Source organism: Brachionichthys hirsutus, chromosome 7 (assembly GCF_040956055.1).
Source record: "Brachionichthys hirsutus isolate HB-005 chromosome 7, CSIRO-AGI_Bhir_v1, whole genome shotgun sequence".
NCBI lineage: Eukaryota > Metazoa > Chordata > Actinopteri > Lophiiformes > Brachionichthyidae > Brachionichthys > Brachionichthys hirsutus.
In genome coordinates this window covers 10,426,254-10,449,704 of record NC_090903.1, presented here as the reverse complement: position 1 = coordinate 10,449,704, position 23,451 = coordinate 10,426,254, and the positions used below count along the sequence as shown (strand labels likewise).

The 23,451-nt window shown below is 39.9% G+C and overlaps 1 protein-coding gene across 1 annotated transcript; it reads right to left on the bottom strand.

Annotated features, from left to right (window-relative positions):
- Window positions 1–8,272: 8,272 nt before the first annotated feature.
- chst15 (carbohydrate (N-acetylgalactosamine 4-sulfate 6-O) sulfotransferase 15) lies at window positions 8,273–14,957 on the bottom strand. Its single transcript, XM_068741261.1, has 7 exons — window positions 14,865–14,957; window positions 13,752–14,088; window positions 12,656–12,793; window positions 11,757–11,913; window positions 11,373–11,529; window positions 10,225–10,372; window positions 8,273–10,097 (listed from the first exon to the last, which is right to left on the bottom strand). Exons 1-7 carry the CDS (start codon window positions 14,955–14,957, stop codon window positions 9,907–9,909), a joined length of 1,221 nt encoding a protein of 406 aa, XP_068597362.1. The 3' UTR covers window positions 8,273–9,906.
- Between the last annotated feature and the right edge of the window lie 8,494 nt (window positions 14,958–23,451).

Below are 23,451 nucleotides of genomic sequence, written 5' to 3'. Positions count from 1 at the left end.
AGAGGCTTTTGAGAGGAAGTAGCTCACGCTTGGCTTGTGGACCAGAAGGGTGATTGGTTCAAGACCCATGCAGACCATCGTGTGAATGTGAAGAGGTACAAATTCAATTCCTGAAAACTGCAAAGGTGCCCTTGAGCAAATAATAAATTAAAAAGTCACAATGCACTTTCAGCATTTTGTGATAGCAGTTGTGTAAAACTCAAATAAACAAAATGTCGGGCTTTTTTCTGTGATCTGAAATAAACTAGATTTAGATTTACTTCATTTAATATAGAAACATTTGCAGTTAAGCACACTGCACTTCTCAAGTAGCTTAAGGTCGATAGTAGTATGCACACAATGCCTTCAATTTGCAATAGAGGCCTTCATTCATTCATTCATTCAGACACTGGTTGTAGACTGTAGAGGCTACCACACAGGGCGGCGCCTGCTCATTGGGAGTGATGGTCATTCACACAAACACTCATGCACCAATTGAATAGCATTGGGAGCAATGAGGGGCCAAGAAACATGCTAAAGGCTATTTTGACATGTAGATGTCAGGGAAAAGTCAATTTGAGGTAAATGACATCTCTGCCTCCTGAACCACAGCTCTGAGATAGCTCTGCAGCAAATGCACTGGAGGTTTGGCGTTCAGACACCAAGGAAAATGCCTGAAAAAGTTGAGCAGAGTTGGGATAAAGGACAAATGAGGTGACTCCCCAGCTGCTTGGAAATAACACTTCAAGGAAACTCTTGTAACAACCTGACCACAAGGGGATCGAATGGTGGAACTTACAGGACCAGGGGGTGAGGTTCGACAAGGCTTCTGATTCATCTCATTTACCATGTAAATGCAAATTACAGACTCTGTTGAGTCTGGTTTCAAACTGACTATCCTGTGCCCACATCATCATCGGGCAACAAATGCAGAGACACAGGCTGATAGGTGATCACTAATAAGGGTGACACTTGAAGCAAGGTCTGGAACATGACAATTCCAACTATTTGAAACGGAAGAGGACGGTCAAAGTTGCATGAAGGTATAAGCAAGGAATTCTGTTTTGGTATTTATACATTATTACAGACTCATTCAATAATGAAATATTGTTGTGGTCCAAACAGGAAACCGATGCCCTACCACTGGGTTCATGCATTCCTGACACACATGTAGGGAGCAGGCATTGAAGTCAGCGCGGTACTAGAGGAGGAAATGTGAGACAGAGCTTTCGATGTAAAGTAGCCCGGTGCTGGACTCATCAAATCGTCCCCCGTGCCACTGGGCCTTGTCTGACAGCCGTCTGGACTTTAAAAAGGGGTGATAAGTTAATTTCTACTCATGTCAACACTACTGCAGGGGCCAAGAGGAAACTGTGGGTCTATTGTGTGCCTGTCATATCATCCCACATTTTGCGGCCCCAAGAATGAAAAATATTTAAGTGGCTTTGATGTCCTGGATCTTGTTGAACTGCTCTGATGGGCCGAAAGCATTTGAGTTCTGCTTTCCCTGATGCTCATCAACCTTGTGTACTTCATATTTTTAAATGTTGTATGCAATGTTTGTGTGCCTAAACACACACACACACACACACACTTCTTTCCTGTTGCGTTTACAAGTCTAGATATGTGTTCCTTGAACTCTGCCGGCAATAGTGCCACCAACCCTGGATAATGCAAACACAAATGCAGGGTTTATACTGGACCAACCCTGAGCTTGAAGGCGTTGACAGCAGCTTCTATCTGCCAATCTCCCTGTGGATATTGTTGCAGTACTGGCAGACAGACAGCCAGGGCTTGTCGGCTGACAGATCAGCTCCATCAGCAGGTTATCATTTCCAATTAAACCCTTTCATCTAACTTACAGTGAACTCCTTGGAAAGCCAAACAAATGACCCTAATGAGACATTATTAGACAATTTCAACAGTACCCCATTTTTTTTTCCAGCCTTCACCCCATAACTGGAGAGGATGGGCAATCTTTTAATGCATTATTGTTCTTGATTCATCACCTATCTTAATCCAAATAGCTCAGCTCAACTTCAGCCGTCAGTGGCCGCCTATAGTTCTGTTTGGAGATAAACTTTCATAATTGCATTGGATTGACACACCGGCATGTCCTTTCTAACATGTGTACCAGCACAAAGGCTTTGTTGTCTGGCTTGGTTTTGTCAGTGCCCGCTGTGGACGGGGCTATTCCTATCCAGCATGCAGGAGACATGAAGGAATGCATGCAGAGCTCAGGGACTGTCTGTTGAAAAAGCCTCACAACAGTTAATTTCCTTTAATAAGCTGGCTTCTAAGACATCCGGATGGACCAGCTAAAGACAGATTAACGGTAACCCTCGACATCATCGGCGGCCACTCAGTCAATATGACTGACTCCCTTGTGCATGTGCTAGATACGCAGGGATACTTAAACGCAAAATGTGCACTTAGTCTACAGCAAAGTTAAATACTGATATTTCAATGGCATTCTGCTATTGTGTCAATAAAATAAATCATACAGTCTTCATTTTTCTAAGTGAAACGCAAGTTCAAGAATTCAGCAGTCAAGTGGACGCTATAAAAAGAACTGTTTAAATAAATTACATAATCATTTGAAACTAGCCTATTCTTTTTTTGACCTCCTGCACAAACAAAACACACACACACACACACACCTCATCCCAAGAACCACCGTGTTAAACTCCGTCTTTACAGGACACACTATTCCCTCTTTTCCAAAGTGAACATCATAACAAGGCAATATAATGGCTTCAGATTTACAAAGTTCCCTCCAGGCAGTACAATTGTCCTTGATGTGATCATTGTTTAAAAAAAAAAAAAATCCAAGATTTCTATAACATCAATATTTAAATCTAATAAACAGAATGTGTTTTGTTATCTGCTGGTGAGGCACTCACTGCTCACACGCTTAATGAGCTTCCACGTAGCTCGGATATTACCTGCTCACCTACCAGCAGTTCCCAGCCAACTGTTCTGGCATCTGCCTTTGCTTTACACCTCATCTAGTTTTACATAGAGGGCAATTCAGTTCACGGTTTCCTCCTTGGCTCTACAATAAGATACCCTCTCCAAACTATAGACCCTCTAACCCTCACCAGCTTCCTGTTGGTGCTGGCAGTCAAGAATTCAGAAGTGCAGAATGTAAACCAATTCCCTTCGCACCCTTTTAATCTGCTTTAATCGGACTGGAGAATTGTATTTATTCAGAGTAGGGGGGGTTGAGTTGCTCAACGAGATTATTTTATAAATAATTGAAACAATGTGAAAAGGTAACCCTGTGAGAACAAGGAGAAATGGAAAGAGAAGAAGAAACAAGCAGTCATAAAAGTGAACGGAAGGAGGGAGATCGAGAGACAGTGAGTAAAAGAGTAGAGTGTTATCAGGGAAGCTGGTTCAAGGTAAAGAAACACCGTTAGAAATACTAGGATAATCCTCTTGGATTAATGGTTCTGAAATGCATGAAAGATTTGGTAAACAGTGCATTTGATTAATGGGAAAAGAAGTCAATTGGCTTTAGAGCGTGAAGAAGGACACAAAGCTCCTTTCATATCCTCGGTGATGCCGAGAGGAGAGATGCTCAGAGGGATGTCTTGGCACAGACATGATTTTGTACCTACTTTGCTGGGAGGGAGTACAGCCTTACACTTTTTCCAGATTTGGAAACTTGAGCGAGCGTGATGAATTATTGATGTGTGACACACACACACACACACACACGCACACACTCTCAGAGAAGCTTAAGTGGGTAAGTAAATGGACAGAGTTATTATGGTGACTAAAGGCTTCACATTCTCTTTCTTGAACATTTGCAGCCGACTCCGCCCTCAGTCGCTCTTTATTTTCTCTCCCCAGGTAAAGGTCAGCTAGCCCAGGTGCTTGCCCTCCACTTGACTCCTTTCCACAAGAATTTGTCTAAAGCACATTCTGCAGTGACCCATTCTAACTCAATGTCATCTGTGCTTGATCAAATCCCTCCAAAACAGCTTAACTGGGATGAATCAAGGCCATGGACCTCGGGCATGAGTCATATACAGCAGCTAGAACCACGGGGGAGTTGGAGGGAAGATTACACTGAGATGCTCGTACAAAAGCAGTTCTTAAATTAACTTTATTTAAACTGTATATAAACCTTTATTCAGCAGAGCATTATGATCTGGCAAAGGTCAAACACATCACAGCAGTATTTGAATATATTTGTTTACTTTTTCCAATATCCAGTGATTGTTGTTGTCTCTTTCCAAAATATCTACTGCATTCACAGCAAAGAAACATGATTCAAAAATAAAGGGCAAGGGTCACAGGATGCTATCCAGTGACTGAGCGTCACGCAATATGTGTACACATTTCCTTAAAGGCCAACCTGCAGTGACCTGAAATGACTGTTTAAGAAATATTTGAGTATAGTGGGGGTTAAGTGCTGAAAACAGTAAACAAGATGATTGGTTTGGTTTGTTGGTACTTGACCTCGACCCATGCCACATTCTTGACTGACTGACAAGATGGGATCAGAAGGAAACTTGAACTTATGATGGCAGATTTCTATATTGTATTTTTCTTGCAGAAACAATACTGCTCATATGTAGAAAGCTAGTTTATTGTTTTGGCATATATATTGACGTGCAAAGATTAGACTGTGCTATGACTCAAAATGCTTCAGGATATCACAGAATCCAGTGTCTCCTAATCCCCCCCCCCCCCCCCATCTATAGCCAGAGGCAGAATACTCTCCCCTGTCCTCTCTGCTATCACCTGCCTATTTATTTACTGCCATGCCAGCCCTAAAGCGCTTTCAGCCACTCTCCTTCTCTTCCTCCTTTCCTCCCTCTCCATCCGCTAATCCTCTTTATGGACATTACCTACTAATATATCCAGTCAAAAGGTATAGAAGCCCAGCTATCTCTTTACTGCCATCGGCAGTACGCTAAATAGCCCATTAATGGAGGAGGGTAAACGTGGGATATTACGGTTTTGACCCCAAATACCATTCTGATCCCAGTCTGAGTGGCAGAGCAGCATGTGTTGGGCCACAAGAAACTGAGGCAGAGGAGGTGGGGAGGGGGTAAATGAGCTAAAGTGCAGTTGGCCTTCAGCCCTGGAGATGGTTAGAAAAATCTAATGTTTTCTATGTCGACTGCAAATTGTTTGTTAAAAGCACAAGTACAGGTATTGCCAAACTCAGTAAATCATCATATATTCAATCGCTCAAACATTTGCACTATTTGTCTCCCAAGTGACATATTATAAAATTCAACTTCAGTATCATCTGGAGTTTCCATATTTAACCTGGGATTTATTTAGACAAATAAAAAAGGTAAAATTAGATACAATATTAGTGAAGTTATTTTCCTTCAGATTGAAGTTCCTACGTTGATGTTAAGAAGAAGTTAGTTGTCACTTTCTAATAATTGTCCAGACTGAAACTATCTGTGTACTTCAGACAAATTTTGCATGAATCTTGGTTGAACTTTAAATATTGTATTGCGTAAGAGGACAATGTTCAGTTTGCACTTAGACAATTCACTGCTGTGAGATAACTAATAATAATAATACTTACATGTACACAGATCATACTATAGCTGAACGATTCTTCAAACGCTACTGAGCTGGATCCTGATGAAAACCGTCATTAATGACATATTGTTGTTCTTGAATTACTGTCAAACTAATATCACAAAAGTGATTCCACATTCTGGGATAGGTTTTTCTGGGATTGCTGAGTCATAGTATGAGGGTTCAACTGCTTTTGGTGCATTGGCAGTAAAATGACATTAATCTGGCATGACTGTATATATTATTCTAGTTCAAGATCATATTGTATGATTTTGACCTAGAGCAGCTTTGTAAAACGTCTGACAAAACAAAACAGATAGGAGTTTGTTCTCTGCCCCTGTAGGTTAACCTGCAGACCTCCATGGTCAACAGGGTTCGGTTGTTGACTTGGCCTTGAGGCAGTGCAGCTGTTCATTTTACTGCTAATGGAGTGCCACTGACATTACTTTAATGAGACGGCACTAATGAGTGATGACAGCTCAGAGCAGACGGCACACCTCCATAGATACTCACCTCCTCAAGGTTCAGCAGACGGAACATGCAAAGAGAGAGTAAAGAGTGCCCTCCTTAGGTCAAAACGGCATACACCACCGCACGGCTTTCAGGTGCTCCCACAAATATATTCCCCAGGTCATTTCCTGTGTCCCTTTCTGTTACAAAATAATAGTTGTAAATACACAATCAAATAGTTGAACTTGAAAAACCTGAAAATAAATTGTTATCACAAAATAACAACTCATTAAGCATAGACAGAAAGTCTTGAGATAAATAGAATCAAGCCTTATGTGCAAATCAAGGATAGACCTCTATATATATATATTACCTGATGAAGGTGAAAAACACGCAAACACTCCATTTAATCTGGAAAAATTAGAACATTTTAATGCAATTAATAATTTATTATTGGACACGAAGAATACACTGAGGCCCAATGTATTGTTTTAATTCTATGAATAGTTGCATTGAAGCAGAATGGATAATTCAACTTTAAATTCCTCTTGTTGTGTTTCTTTCTGCATCGTTTGCTTTAAGCTGCTGGTGCACCCACTCTGTGTGTACTTGAAAATGATCATCCTCTCCAAGTGTAGAATGTAACCAGCTGTTTCTCTAAAACTGTACAACCCAGTAAAATAAAAATCTAACATAGAACATTTGATTCTTTTTGGACTCTCTGTTGCTTAGTTGAAAAAAAAAAGCACCCAAAAGAAGTATAATTACGTCTGGCTTTTTGACAAATGACAGTTGCTTTGAGTCGTCGAGGTTTTCTTTCCTATTAGCTTAAAGTGAACAGATCATATAATTGAGTTGACAGATTTCTTACCTCCTACGGAGAGAGACAGACGGAGACAGAAAGAGCACTTAGGAAAACCGGGAAGGGAAAGGTTTTGTTAAATCACAGAAACCTGTCAGTCATGCACTGAAAATGTGTTTATTTAATCTAACAATGGTGAAATGAACAATCCTAGCCTAACATCCTAACAGCTCGGGAACATGATGAAGAGAACTGATGAAAAAGCTGCATTATGCTTGAGAATAAAACACTTTTCTACACAAAACAAGAAAGCATCACGTCTTTCATCTGTGTGAATTATACAATTATCGGAAGTACTACATAAAGAGGTTGTGATAGAAAGCTCTTGAATTAGTGGAATATTAAATTCAACAGTTTATTACATTCTTTGTGTTCTACAAGAAGTCTGTCTGTCACTTCATTTAATACAGAAAAATAACTAGGACATAAAAAGTGAGAAACATATTAGCATCATTATCATTATTACATCACCTAAGACCAGAAAAGTTTCTATTGAGTGTTGAGCGTTGCAGTCCTGTTATGTGCGATACATTTCTGTGTGTCCCCCCCCCCCATTTTCTGTTCTGTGATTCCAGCCTGGACAGCTGTGAGCAGGCTGACTGACGCAGCAAACAAGACACACCTGATCCTCATTCCCCCTCATCAGACTCAGCTATTTAGTTCCTGCCCTCCTTCCTGCTGAAAACCTAAATGGAAGTTGGAGACTGGGAAGCAAATCACAATCAAGAATATCGAAATCAGATCTTGTTGATGTGGGATTAAAAACGACTACGGTCAAAAATACGTCCCTTCTAATTTTAGCTGTGCCTGCTGTGCTGGCAGCTGCACCACTGACAGTAAATGAGAGTATGATGTACACAGCTTCAGTTGTTAGGGTGAATCATTTCCTACCATCTGTTTAAATGATAAGAAGATACAATTACGGGGTGAAGTCTTGGAAACTAGGAGATCCGGCTGTCGCCGATAATTCTCTGCGAAACTTTGGATTTGTTTCACACAATTTGAGCTGAAAGATTTGTAGGCAGGAAAGAATGTTGAACGGTCAAACTTTCCCTTTTGACAATCCCGTCTGGGAGAACTAGTAATGGCATCTTTTTTTTGTTTTGTTTTGTTTTTAACACTTAACTTTATTCAAAACACCAATGTTTTCACAAACATTCTTTTTAACGTATGCAATATGTGAATTGCATTTTAATTGATCATCAATGATTGCTCCTAAAAACCTAAATTCAGAAACCTTCTCAATATTAACTCCCTTTAAACTCAAATAAGCAACATGAACTTTGGTTTACTTAAGTTTAATGAGTTTGTTTTTATTTCTTGTTCAATAGTTTGCATTAAAAAGTTCCTCCCACACATAAAAAGAACAAAACGTAATGTCTGTGACAGATTACAGAAGTCTTTTTTTTTTTTTTTTTTTTACTTTATTCACAACAAGTACAAAAAAAAAAAAGCAACTACAAACATTGTTCTGAGACCGGGCATTACACAACATAAATGAATTGCCATTGCAATAACTTAAAATGAAGGCTGGTTTGTGACATTATTGAGAGTCCTTGATTAGATCCCGGTGTTTGTAACTGTAATTGTGCAGTCAATTGTTCCATAGAATAAACTTGTCTTATTTTTTGTAACCATTGTGCTATTATAGGTGGTTCAGGTTTCATCCAGCAGATTGTTATAATTTTTCTTGCATCTTTAAAATTGATTATAAGCAGTGTGGCTTACTTTGTCCTTTGTGTTATTCGGGGTGAAAGGAGGAGTCGTGCAGGGAAACAGTACTCTCAGTAAATCGAAAGAAATCCGATTGCCTGGCTTGCTGGGTTCCTGCGACAAGTTGACAAAAATGTGATAGATTGGAATTATGTGACGTAAAACAGCTCTCCTGAACAAAAGTACTATGTATTTTTTTCATTATCCCTTAAACTGATCAAAGTCACAGGTTGAGGAAGTACACTAAATAATTTCTACACTGCTGCGTCAGTTTCAGGCCGCGTGACCAAAGCTAGGAGCGACAAAAGGTTGGTCTGAGTCTTGCGGCTGTCGTGTCTTCAGTTGGCATGCTGCATGTGTTTACCAGAGCTGCTCAGCACAGATGCAGACAGCTGCCTCTGACTTCATTGATGGAACGCTGCATGCACATCCATGTCCAGTTTTTGTGTGGTTGAAGCAGGAACGCCAATAATCATTTTAAAGTTTAAACCAATGAAATGAGGGAAGATGGATTCTTGTTTAGGGGTTCACTTTAAGTATATATAGCTCCAGAGAAGGGTTTAAGATATATTATCAATCAATATCAAATATGTTTTTTTCTCAATGGGGTCTATGTCCTTACATTTGTGTCAGGACACAATTAAAACAGCTGCGGTTAACTGTGGCAGTGGAGTGCATTTATATACATTTGACCCAAAGTATGGATCAAATGCACATAAATGTATGTTTTCCTGTATTATTATTTTGGTAAGGACTGTGTTAAAATCTTCTTAGACCTCTTACTCTTACAAATAAGTTTCAAGTACAAGTTATTTTAGTATTCATGCTAATAATAAGGGAAATGGAAAAGGTTTCAATATATAAAAGTCAAATTTAGATGCCATCATCACTTTTTATTCAACATGGCCTTCGGACTGCTAAAGTGAATCTAGTTGTAGACAAAATATGGATTTAAATCCTTTATGCTGACTATTGCAGTGCATTTTTGGATTACTATTCAGCAGCACTCACCCTAATCCCAACACTATTCCTATTCCTAACCTTAATCCTAGCAATAATGCCTTTCAACATTGTAGAAATATCAAAATAATCTGAAAGAATACATTGTCAAATCAGACATTTTCACTTATCTTCTAGATTTGAAGAACTACTTCTCACATTCATTCAAAACCCTATAAATATCAACAACCAAAACCCATACGTATATTCAGAGCATCATATAATTCCATATCAAGCAATATCACCGCTGCATGAGTTTTCACACTGGAAATTAATGTATTTAATTTGGTATTCTTGCATTAGATTCTGATGTAATGTTCATCCACATTTGGTCCATGCCTATGCATTCAGGCAGTATTCCAGAGGAAGGCTTTGTTGTCCAACACACTGGCAAGTTTATGGTTGAAGGGCTGATGAAATTCCCTGAGGATGTCTCTGGTGGCTGGAAGCATAGGACCCAGATTCCTGTTTGCAAGTGCTCTGCCGTTAGACCTGGGCTTTTTGACCAGTGCTGTCTCTTCCTGCTCTGATAGAAGACCTGCAAGGAGGATGGGAAGCAGAAACAACCAGATATATTCACAGCCACAAGGATATTGCCACTTTTTCCTGATATATAAGTTTTCAATAATCAATGAGCCTCTTACTGGAGATTTTATGTCACATACCCACATCCAGAAAATTAAGAACCTTCTTCAATGTCCCTTTAAGGTTGGCTGAGTAGTCCTCAAGTTGGAGAACTAGAATCTGCTCTCTGTGGAAAACTGTCAGCCAGTCCAGTAAGAAGACGACATACATCCCCAAATGTAACCTCACCTGTGGAGAAAGGTCAAACCTGGTCAGCAACGTAAGTCTCTTTCGGGGAAAATCTTTTCTCACCTGCTCTCTCAGGTCAAAGGTGAACTTTCCTTTGTTGCCTATCTGATAAGGTCTCATAAAGGTCAACAACACATGTGCTTTTGATACAAATAATATACAAATACATGGACTAAAAGCCAAATTAATTTTGATTAGTTGACAATATGGATGAATGGATGGACAATAAATCCATTAAAGGCAAAAAATAAATAGCTGAATATATAAATATTTTTTGGTCTGTAATAAAAATCTGATCTTTTAAAATCTCTTGACTTTAATTCTGCTTTTTAATTGTCCTGCTGCTGAAAATACTTCCATAGTCCTGTAAGGATAATGCAGATCATAGCAAGAGTTAGTACCACAATGAATACTTTAGCAGGTTTTAAAAGCAATAACTAGCCTATGCAAGAGTTCCAAGATGAAATTACCAGTGAGTTAATCAATGAACATGTTTTTTAGTATTGTACGTAGAAAAAAACACAAACTGCATTAATAAATAAATCAACTGCATTAGTATAGAGTTGCGATATTTGTTTACTTTTTACTTTAAATAAACATCTGAGTACTCATAAAAGCCATTGCTTAATTTAAATGGTAGAATTAAGAGAAAATGTAGGTAATCCAGATCCAGGCACTGACACTATGAGGCCTCAGGGGGGCACCGGAGTACAAGAAGAGTACGAAGATTTTGTGTCAGGATTCCCCACTCCTGAAGCAATTTCAGTTTTAGAGACCAGTCTTAAACTCATTCCAGAAAGAGTTGTTTAAACTAATAATGTAATAAAATAAAGATGATAAATGTGTGTGTGTGGGGGGGGGGGGGGGGGGGGGGGGTGTATTAGGAGGTTTCAGATTGATATGATTTTGTGAATCTCTCAAATCACAGTACTGACTGACTGCAAAGCCACAAAACTCAACTGCAAAGTGGTTTTGAAAAGAAAACAATGATTGAACTAACCGGCAGGGTTTTGACCAGGCTGATGTTGTAGACACAGGTACGAAGTGAGTTCTCAAACAAGCAGAACTGAAACAACTGTAAGGACTCCACAACCCTCTGATGGAAATCCTCAGCTGACTTGTTGTTCCTTTGAAAGTACAAGTAATCAGAATAAAGCCTGGGGAGGGAGAAACGGAAGTGTAAGACAGCTGGAATTACAAAAGGATTTTTACTGGATGTAGAAAAAGAGTAATAAATTATATTCTAAATTGGTTCTACAATATTGGTATTTCCACAATTGTAAATGACAGGGGGGGAATGTCAAAGCAATTCAAAGCAAACCATTACAGAAAGTAACATCTGTGTTTATGGAGACAGATGTGTGGCTGGCTTTCTTTACCGTACCTCTCTACTGGATCTCTTAGTATGATGATGATTTTGGCATTTGGCTGGACTGTGTGGATGAAGTCCTGGACCAAGAACGTAGTTTCCGACTCATTCTTATCTTTGCGCACATTGTACCATGCTCTGTTGTCCCACATAGTGGATGCACTCGCTTCACCTGTAAAGGCGATGATAGCTTCAGCATCTGCCTGCATAAACCCTTTTACAAAGGTTAAATACTGTGTGTTGAGGGATTCCCCATCCCCAAAGATCAACAACTGCCCCAATTGGGGGGGAAATGTAATTCAATTCAATGGGTGTTTATTTCAGAGTTATCCCTTTCTTGAAACTGAATGAGTCAACTTTATCTTCACAGATGCATGCAGTGTGAATGAAGGTGAGTGAAACAATATCCAGAGGAACTGGAAGTTTGATATGAACTTGTCAAGACACCATGCTGATGTGAGCCCAGAGCGCATCTAGGCTGATGCGAGCACCACTGTGGGTCTCGTTTAATTTCTGTTAAATGTCGATGATTTATGTACTAAGGACTTTGAACGGAAACAAGACCGCAGGGGCTTTTTTGAAATGCTCCTCTTAGACAGGATGTTTGACTTTATTTGTACTGTAATACATGCTACTGTGTGACTGTACTTGTACTCTAACATTCTATCCAATAAATATATTCATCATCGTCATCCTGAGGTCAGACACTTAAAATCCTTGTGAGTGAGGCCAAGCACTAAATCAAGATTTAATTCAATGACAGAAAGGATCCATTTGGTTCTCGGTTTCTTCAGAAAATGCCAAATGAAAACTTCAAAAGTACAAGGATGAGAATCATCCATCAGATGAACAGACAGTAATGCTACCAATCCTTCCCTCTCCATATTCAAACATGTTAACATGTGTTTGTTTACCTGTTATGAACTGGGGAGCACGGTGGTCTCCAGAGGAATATCCGCTGATTGCGTTTTGGATGTTGTGGGCTGCCAAGTCAAACAGGTCCAGGTAATCTTCCAGTGGAATCCTTTTCTGATTTTCTGCTAACTCTGGACCTGCACCAAAATAATCCTCATTACTCTTTTATACAGTCAATGCAACCTCATGGTAATTCAGGTAATGGGGGGAACTAGCATAGCACTGCCAGTGTCTCTCTTGAGCTGGTCCCAAGCCCAGAAAAATGCAGAGAGTTGCAGCAGGAATGGAATCCGGTGTAAAACTTTGCCACAATTGAACACCTTAAATGAGAAGGTTGATTTGCAATTCTCTGGACTGTTTTATAGAGTCTTTCAAAACAAAATATTTTGTCAGTTACAATCATCAAAAGATCACAATGTCATCTGCAAACATCATATTCCAAGGGGCTTCCTGTCTCATCTAATCTTAGTCTATCCATCACCTTGGCAAATAAAAAGGGGCTCAGAGCTGATTCCTGGTGCATCCCACCTCTACCCTAAACTCCCCTGTCACTCCAACTGCACACTTCACTGCTGTCGTACGACTGTCATGCATTTCCTGAACTACTCTGAGATACTTCTCTGCCACTCCAGGCTTCCTCATGCAGTACCACAGTTCCTCTCTAGGCACCCTGTCATAGGATTTCTCTAGATCTACAAAGACACAATGCAGCTCCTTCTGACCTTCCCTGTACTTCTCCATTGCGAGCCTCAATGCAAAAATTGCATCTGTCACAGTCTTCCTTAGCATAAAGCCATACTGCTGCTCCCAAATACTTACTTCTGTCCTGAGTCTCGCCTCAACTACTTTTCTCTAAAATTTCATCTTATGACTCATTAGCCTTATCCCCCTTAAACAGACTCATGCATAAGACAGGTGATGTTGAGGGGGTGAAACTGGACTCCTTGTGGCAGTGATGGAGAGAAGAATGCTTTAGAAGCTACGAAGCATCCAGGACAACATCACCCACCCCCTACATTAGCTGCTGGTACAACTAAGGAGCACAATCCTCAGAAATCCTTTGAACATCTCGAAGCGTTACAAATGATGACTTACCGAAGCGTCTCCTGGTCCACCAGTGTGGCTCCTTTAACGTGTTAAACTTGACGTCTGGATGCAGAAGCAGGCTGTTGTGCAAATCAGTTGTTCCACACTTTGGTTGGCCGATGATGTAGAAGAAGGGCAAGCAGCGCAGACGAAACGTTTTGCCATCCTTATAGTGTAAGTGCTGGCGGAAGTTCATCTTCAGGCGGTTGTATACAGCTCTGACGTGCTTAGACTGCAACATGTAAAGGTTCCTCCTGTACGGCTTCCCGCTTGATTCATTGTACTCCTTATACCAACAAGGGCTCTTGATACCTGGCAGGAAATGGCGAGGAATTGCAGAAAACAACTGCAGAGAGGAACAAAATGGCATAAGACAATTCAGATTGCAGACAAAATAACAGTAAATAAGCACTATGTGTTAGAATTATGAATACCTGAGTTTACAGTTCAAAAGAACCCAAGATGGGGGCAAAATAGCAAGGGTAATGATACAACAGTTGTAAAGCTGCAAAATGACATCAGGTGGCCAGAAGTTATGGATGCTTTGATACCTTTTAAATCACAACAATTTGGGGTACAATGTAAATTAAACGAACTGAATGTGAAAACAGATTCTACTCTCTGTAATGTGAGGCAGTGGATATAGTAAAGTACAGTATTACTCTGGAATCAGTGTAGAACTGATTCATAATACCCCATGCAATACTGCCTGCAACACCAATTCAATTGGTGTTTAACTTTCTGACTCATTGATGCTGCAATTGAGATTCCCAATGTCAGATTTGCTGATGTATTTAGCCCTTTCCACTGCAAAATACAACAGGGAAGCAAAACATGAGAGCATGCACTAAACAGGGGGGGGTGATGCTGTACAGTAGCACATAACAGTTACTTAACGGCCTTACAAACAGAACCCATTACTATAAATCAGCACCTCTGTTACGCTGACAAATATTGGTCATTATGAGCTTCATCAAACAGGCATTTACTGCAAGGCTGATTGTAAGGTGTTCATTGTTTGTCTCCCTCTCCACTGAGGTATAATCCTACATCACATTTCTCCTCTGTCATTGTTTGTAATGCCCAGCAAAAACAAGTTGGACCATTTTTCTGCAGACTTACATGGGAGTCCGTTTCCATGATATCCTTTTCATCAGGCACCTTTCTGGGAGCGTATTCCAACTTGGATGTGATGATCTTCACCAGTAGTTTCATGTCTGTTAAATTATTTCCAAGGGAAACATCTGTTGTAGATGCTGTACTTGTCAGGACAACCATCGGTCTGACCTGATCAGACGAAGGGGTGAACACAAGTCCTTTCTTGTTCCACGTTAAGATGTAGGAAGCCATGATGACAAACATTAGTGTCAAGCCCATCAAGAAACTGACCACTTTCACTTTTGAGCTACGCCACAGCATGGGAGCCGGTTTGCTATCCACAAGTGTATGCCTAAAATCCATAAATGTCCAGACAGGTGTTTCGCTATAGTTGTCGGCTGTAGTCATGGTGTCTCTGCGTGTTTCTCCCGTATTTGCCATCTGAGGTTGACATTCTGGCATGGAAGCAGAGCAAGCGTGTAAACAAGCAGCCCGGCGATTATGTTGTCAAAGCTTCACCTACAGGAGGTTGTGTATCCTGATCTTTAATCTGTAGTTCATCATTTGTCTTTTTTTTCTCACAAGCTTTGGTATCTTCAGAAAGGCCTCCTGTAAACCAGAAACAGATGTTAAAACAGGATATTGACTTTTTATGACTTACATTTTCTTTTTGCCAAAAGAGCAGCAACTTGGTCTCCTTTCAGGTTTTTAATTAGTCTCCGAGGATGCTGGTATGACTATTTTTAGTATTCAGAAAGGCATTTCAGAAAGTTTTTCTAAGCCACCAGCTTGTGCTTTTAAAACTATTCTTCCTTCTATAGCACAAGTCAACAATAAAATGTTAGACGTAAGCTGCACAGTGTGTGTGTGTGGTCTGCTGGATCAAGAGCTCTTTCCTTATGATGGAGCAACATAGTACATTAAAGGAAAAATGCTATGAAGAGACCTTCAAGGTCAGAATAAGAGTTGCCCTGGAATTCTAAACTAAAAACACATCATTACTCTCTGTGAGCTAAAAGTCTGCAGAGAGCTCTGTTTTGTTAACCTGGAAATATTATTTCAAGATCAAGTTTTCCCAGGCAGGTATTGATACAGGTGGACTTGTGGTCTGGCTATTTCTAAAAACAACTGTCAAATGTGGGACCAGTGGTAATGTTATGCAGAATTATGGACACCAACCCGCCCCCCTTCCTATTTTCATCTGATATACGTTATTATAGAAAAAATCACTTCAGTCAATTGCAACTACAATTACAAGTGTAAACACTAAGCTCCAGCTTTCATTCTCCATCTTTAATTCTCCAAGGTCAGACAGGAACAGACGATAGCCAAAAAGGCCCCTTTTGGGGGTACAACATACAGGCACGCATGCATCAATGAGCGGAACGGGCAGGAAGTGTGGTCGTCGCTAGGTGAATGTGTCTGTGTTGTTTGCACCTGTACCTGAAGAGAAAAGAGACATTAAAGAGACCTAGAACTCATGTACGCGTGGAGCCTCTTTCTGTCCGAGTGATGCAACACAAAGAAAGAAGAAAGCTTTATTATTGCCATTGTTATTGATGATGCTTCACAACACACACAACAACGAAATGTCCTTTTCTCCACCAGTGACACACTCATTTTTCTTTTCTTTTTTAAGTTGCAGATTTAACTATCCCACTGGACTAGTTCTGCACAAAAGAGGCATGTTGAAACACACAAAGACATGTTTGGACACCACTGAAGGGTTATGGAAAGGCCATCCCACCTTAGTCACTTCGGATGAAGTGCATTCATTTTATGAAAGTCATTCAAGCAGTAATACTCCGCTCAGCATTAACAAATGGAGAACTCCAGATTATTATTATTCCTGCACAGATTGTGCAGCCATCTGTACAAGAGAATGGCAGGTTGGCATCATATCTGAAGGGCAGGTTTGTACCTCGCCTACTGAAGTTGTTGCTGATATAAAATTCTACAATTATAGAATGCTGCGACTTAGATACAAGCCCGAAGAGGATTTCAGAGGTTGTTGAGAGAGCGGGGGAGAAGTGGTAATACTCAAATGTCCATCCTCTATTTGCAACTCAGAGGATTTTTTTAAGGCAGCAAAATGTGGGTAGGGTGCCAGAAAGTATAATCTTGCACAGATTATCTGCTAAATTGATGGAATCTTGTCAGATCAGAGCTAATTAAAATGGTGCTTGACTTTTTTGTGTATTCAATTTGCTTTTATTGAGCGATGCTCCTCATCACGTCATCACTGTCCTCAAGGAAACAATCATTTTCAAGGAATCATGACAATGTCATAGTAGGACACACAGCTGTTTTTGATGTGTGGGAATGTAAATTTGTTCTAAACAGTGTTTTCTATGCTGTTTTATTATGCTTATAGACTTTGCATAAGCATAACTTTATTTCTAATAATTGTATAATTGTTATTAATAAATAGGCTCTGGGGTTAATAAATTCTGGATTTATTAACCCCAGAGCCTTACAGGATTTTAATCTTTGTGGCTGATGCTCTTGATCCTGTTTCAAGTCAGGCATTTTCAATGGGATGTCTCGCTGAACATTTTAACAGTGCACATCAGGACTGACTGGATTCAGTGGCACCAGCAAAAACTTAAACGTGATACAAGATGAGCCATAGTCTCTGAATAAATGAGGATTTGATGGCCCTGAGGAAGAGCTGCAGAAACCTGGAATGGCAGTGGTTTCGCTCTCCGCTTATAAGAGACAGTCTAACCAACTATCAGTCCATGATGTCAGCTGTGAAAACTTCCTATTATTCTAATTTAATTCAAATTAAAGATCATATATTATACCCTTTTTCCACAAGTTATCGCAGTTACAAACACTTATATGAAATATCTGTGACAGTCTTTGGTCAAAATAGCAAACAGATGCTGCAGGACAGCATCCCTCTTTTCTATAACAAACATTGACATTAGACAGACATGGTCAGTTGATGTATTTACAATTTCAATCAAGGCTAAAGACCCATCTGTTCCCTTCCATTTATTAGGCTTGATCTTTCTGTTCATTGTCGTCTGTCATTCTGTAGAATTGCATTTTTGTACTGTATACTACTATATCAATGATGTATAAAACTGATGATTGAAAGTCCTTAACAAATAATTGTATTATTATTATAATTAGTAGTAGTAGTAGTATATTTCTCTGCTTTATTTTCTGTTTCTTATTCTTTATTATACTCAAATATGAATACAGTATACCAAATGTTCAGACTGATCTATTTTTAAAGACATCATTCAGAAACACGGATCCATTGTTTGGGATTTGTCAAATTTAAGTAGAATCCATTACTCTGGTGTTTCATGCTGTTTCCATCCATCTCTTCTGACAAAGACACCACAAGGAGCTCCAAAGACTGATGCTTTTAAATTCTACAATAAGTGGCTTTTAATGTCATTCCTTGTCATGTCATTACACCGATGCAGATTTTGTTAAGCATCAACATTATGAAGGAAAGATCACGTCGTGTTGCTGCTAAACCCGTTTAAGAGAATACGCATTCAGTTCCAAAAACACGCACTTAGTGCCCTCGCATAGTCTCGCCTCTCGATAAACATGTTTCAATCATGTCTTCATGTTTATAACTGTGTAAACACATTCTGACCTTGTACAGTACACTCTGTGACTGGGACTTGGTGAAATCCCAAACATTTCAATTGGGAGGCACCATTGCCACAAAAGGACAAAAGGAAATCAAAAAGTGTAATTTTTGATGGGGAGCTCAAACAAAGGCAGAAAAATAAGCATATTTTGAAGGGCAAAAAGGAATGAATCATCTTCTTCTTCTTTTTTTTACCCTCTTTCACCATCAGATAATGAAGCTGGAGGAGGTTTTGGGAGTAAATCTGTCAGCTCTGTTCAACAAACAGACTAGTGAAGCAATAATACAACAACAAAAATTCAATAATAAAAAAATTAAAAGCACATTAAAACTCCCTTTAGAGAGTTACCATGCAGGTCACTTCTGTCCACCTGAACATCAGGAGTGCAGATGTGCTCCTCAGTCCTCTATCTGTATATTTATGTATGCATGTAAGTGTGTATATTATATATATGGGGAAAAAACAGGTTGCCTGCTTTAGCAGTGTTTCAAAATCAATATGACACGACTAAGCAGATAATACCTGAAATTATTGTCCCACTTTTTAATACAGGAGTGCCTGGTGCTGGCTAGTTTTTCTTTTCCACCCATCACAGGTCATCCATTGTACATACTTCTAATTGATGTTCTTAAAATCCACACAATATAAAGATACCATAAAATTATTTTTGAAGAAATGATGTATTAATTTCAAAAGATTAAAAAATAAAATGTTTCAGCGCAGAAAGGGAGAGAGAGAGAGATGTCAAAAGCATTCTTAAACTGTTGCGAAGGGGGGAAAACATTAGATGGAAAAGAAAAGTCAATTTGTATAATCTATCGTTGCAAAATTGATCAACAAGAGAGTAATAAAAGTATGAGATGGACGCTTCTGTTCTATCACAGCTTCGCTTGTTACAAATACTGCTGATACAATATTTCATTACTGAGAAATGTCATCATTTGAGGTTGGGAAAACATCTAACTCTAGAAATAGAAACACTGAAAACAGAACACTTAAGGGATTAAACGTCGAATAACACGACAGTAATCCTCCCACATTCCTAATGCGCTGTGTTACAAAATAATTTACTTCCATCGTGGTGGATGCCAAGAGGCAAGTCTGAACAACCTGCATAAGAATAATACAGGAAAACAAATGCAGAAAATCCAAGTAAATACTAGACAGAAACAGTGTTTGCACAAAAACCAGCAACGAGATGTAAAACGAATACTAAACGGCTTCATGCTTGGGGTGTAAGAGAGAAAACATGTAGGCACAAGAAGGAAAGGGAAATCAGTCAAATGGAGAAACAGAGAAGTTTGTTGTGATGCAATAAACAGAAAAATCATTAGAAGAGATGGAAAGAAAGTTTGGAGTCGTTTATCCTTGCGTCACAATGAATGCTGCCCTGCCTGTAGCCAAATCTCTGTTTGACTTTTTTTTGTATGTTATTCCATTGAAGCCGCGTTTTTCTCATTATTATGTGCATCCCGAAGCGCACCAGACGGTCACACATAAAACCAGCATCATCTGATGTCTGGTCTATTTTTCAACCGCACAACTTTCTTTTTCAGTTTGTGACAATAACTCTGACGCCTTCTCTACATTAAGGAGCCGGTTTTGATTTGTGGATTTCCTTCGATGATGGAATAACGCTCCATTTGCACCGTGTATACATAAATAAAGAGAAACCCCTAATACTCACAGTGGAGTGGAGTCGGTCTGAGCCATGCGCATTTTGCCGCTTGCTCACACGTCACGATGATCATCCATCGATGCGATGAAAACGGCCCGAAAGTTGTCTGTGTAAAACTTTACGCGAAGGAAACGCACAGGTATCCACAATGCGCACGGCGACACGCGTGGGTTGTGTTCTGCTGCAGCAATCCTTGTCTTTAGAGTGTCCACTTCTACCGCGCTGCCTCCCCTGCGCCCCCCACGGAGATGAGTTGGGAAGGTGTAGGAGGTGCGCACGACGACGTGCGCTTACGAACACATGTGGGCAAGATATTTGAGCCCAAAAGGTGACTTCTTCAGCCACCGAGTTCTCCTTATTATTCTCTTTACAGTAGGTTATCCAAAATACTAAAATGCGCAGACACATTCAATAACAAACAAAAACAATATTTGTGTGTGTCCAGTTTAAAATCTCTCTCACATAATGCATTTATGTATGATTTGAATCGTTGAGTTGGAGTTTGAAACCCCCTTCGCTGCGGGTTTGTCGCAAAAGTTTGGGCAAAATTCAAGAGTAATCATGGTTGGAAAAAAATCTCCACTATTTTCACTTAATATCAGTTAGATGTTCACCCTTTGTGTATTTGGGGGGGTAAATATTCAGGTAGAACACAGCATGAACATGGCCTCAAGCTTGATTTGGAGAATCGATTTTTTTCCATTCAGTCCTATGCTTTTGTATTCATTGTTGTGCAATCAGAAACATTTAGCATTTGCACTCTCAGGTAGATAGGTACACAAAGCCATAGTTCAAATGACTTAATAAGGCTATTTTCATCTACAGTACACTTTAAACTGGTCTGTACTATATAAAATGATAATTTACATCTCTAAGCTATTCCTACAAGTCTAGTTGACTTCATTTCAGCACATAGTTACTAATAAAGTGTTTTCCGTTGGCTAGATAAAGGTGGTATTTCTCTTGTGTCAAATATACTTGAAAATAAGCACCATTGTGATAGCACTGTGAACTTTGATGGAAACATCATGAAATCCAACAGACAAAGTATATTGCCAGGTATTATTTTTGTGAGCATGAATAGATTTGAAACAACAAAAAGACCCGTTACGATGAAATAAAGTCCCCTTCACCTCATTCTATTACTCAGTTTGAATTGTTATTCTGTCATTGACATATTTAATCCTTGCCTCCTCTGGGAAAACAGTCAAGAGTCGACACTCTCTCCATTTTTAAGACATCTGTTTCCTGCAGGAAAATAAATGGGGGCGGGGGGATGAGAGAAATGGAATGGAATTTTGCAGGCTGCCGTGTCGATCATCTTTGGAGCTACTGCCGGTTGCGAGATGGTTCATTTCTGAAAAGTGAAAGGACCTGCCCTGTTCAACGAAGATAAAGTCTCATTTCAATAAACTGCCTCCCCCTTTGAGTATACAGTGGTACCTCAGCTTACGAATTTAATCCGTTCCGGGACTAACCTCGTAACGTGAAAACTTCGTAAGTAGAGACGCATTTTGAATGTAAATGCACTAATCCGTTCCAAGCCCCGCAAAAGTATTGTAACGGTTCATGTTTTAGGAGTGTTCATTATTCCTACGCTGCAGAGAGTCCGCAAAGGCATCCAGGGAGGAGGGGCGGTGTGTGTGTGTGGGTGCCGCGGGGAGGAGGAGGGGAACGGGAGAGCTGCGGGAGCTACGCAGCTCTCCCGTTCTCCTCCTCCTCCCCGCGGCACCCACACACACAGAGAGTTACCCGTCGTGTGCTTATTCCAGCGTCCGACGGACGCTACATTATGATATTTTTTTAAAATATTAATCTACCTGTTAGCTGTTACTTTTTGTCCTCTTTGTTTACTGGTCCTTTGCGGTGTTTTCTGCCTCGCGTTTCTTGAAAAACTGATCCGATGACGTCTGCTTTTGCCGGCTTTTGACAATCCGTCGGAAATGTGCGAGGCAGACGTCATCATAATGAGCAATAGCCCGACTTGTCAACACTTTTTCCGGGTGACACGAGGGGGACACGTATAGCATGCTGAGATACACGCATACGCAACGGGTTGCCAGGCAGATTTTAGGCGATAGCCAATGGCAGAGCAGCTACAAGTTTGTTTACGTTCGGGGAACTCTGGGAGCGGCGAATAGCGCTATTCGCCGCTCCCAGAGTTCACCTCGTATCCTGAAATGCTTCCGTAACAAGAGGCAATATTTTCCCATTCAGAAACTTCGTAACCTGAAAATTTCGGATGTAGGGACATTCGTAAGTCGAGGTACCACTGTATTCATATATGCATGAGACTCAGAGTCTAATTTCTGTTAATTCCTCCCAAATTGATTGTGATTTATTCTCATCTCCTACTGATGCATAAACTGTTTGTATGAACAGAGGGGTAGATTTCCCACAGAGTCACCTGGATTGCTTTTAATCACTTTTATATTTTACAGTGGATTACAAGGACAATTTCTTAACACATTAATGTCCATGCATGTAAGGATGCTTTACAACTATAGGCCTATTTTGTTTTTGGTGGTGCCATGTCAATTTTAGCTTGCTAATGGCCTAAACAGTAAAAATGAAATAAATAAATAAAAAATCAATCAATCACTTAATCTTGTCTTATCAATTCACAGACAAGCAACTTTTGCAATGCTAATAACCTTTGAGAGACCACAGAGACTTTGGGAATTCACCAGTAAACAGACAGAGACTCTTGACCTCCAAAGGAGGCGACTGACTGTTCTGCAAGTCGAGCGGTCGAGCAACACAGTTCATTAACCTAGCATTGCTGCAGCCATTGCTCCGTCATTGTGTTGGAATGTGTAAGGGAGGACAACAACACCGTTTTCTTTGACTTTTAGATAGACTGTAATTATCCACACTCTTTCTTCATCTGTGTTATTAACACAGTTCACCTTTGAATGCATCAGATCTGTGAAACAACTCATCTGATAAAGCGTCAGGGGGAGAGGAAAAAGGGAGGGGGGGCGGGGGGGGGGGATAACTACGAGTTGTATACTTATTATTACACAACTGGTATTTGCTTTTTTAACCGGAGGGTATATCACCCGGTATCACGGACAATGCTTGAAGGACACAGAGACATTTTGTCTCTCTTGGCCGTTACAAGTCTTCGCTTTTATACATTGCCATCAGGGGGCGCTAATTTAATAGCGACTGAATGCGACAACTTTGCCCGGAGGAGAGAAGAAAATCGTCATTACATACATACGTCGTCAGGTAGCTAATGTGTATCTATATATATATTAAAATGTATTAAATATTTTAGGTTACCTATGAGTATTGTCCTGTTTAAGTA

Bases quoted from the DNA above. Each gene is read 5' to 3' on its own strand.
- chst15 (XM_068741261.1), bottom strand. From the start codon at position 14,957: ATGAAACTACTGGTGAAGATCATCACATCCAAGTTGGAATACGCTCCC. The intron at 11,914-12,655 runs GTAAACAAACAC...TCGCCTTTACAG, and splicing joins TGCTCCCCAGTTCATAACAG to GTGAAGCGAGTGCATCCACT. The intron at 10,098-10,224 runs GTATGTGACATA...TCCTCCTTGCAG, and splicing joins TCTTAATTTTCTGGATGTGG to GTCTTCTATCAGAGCAGGAA.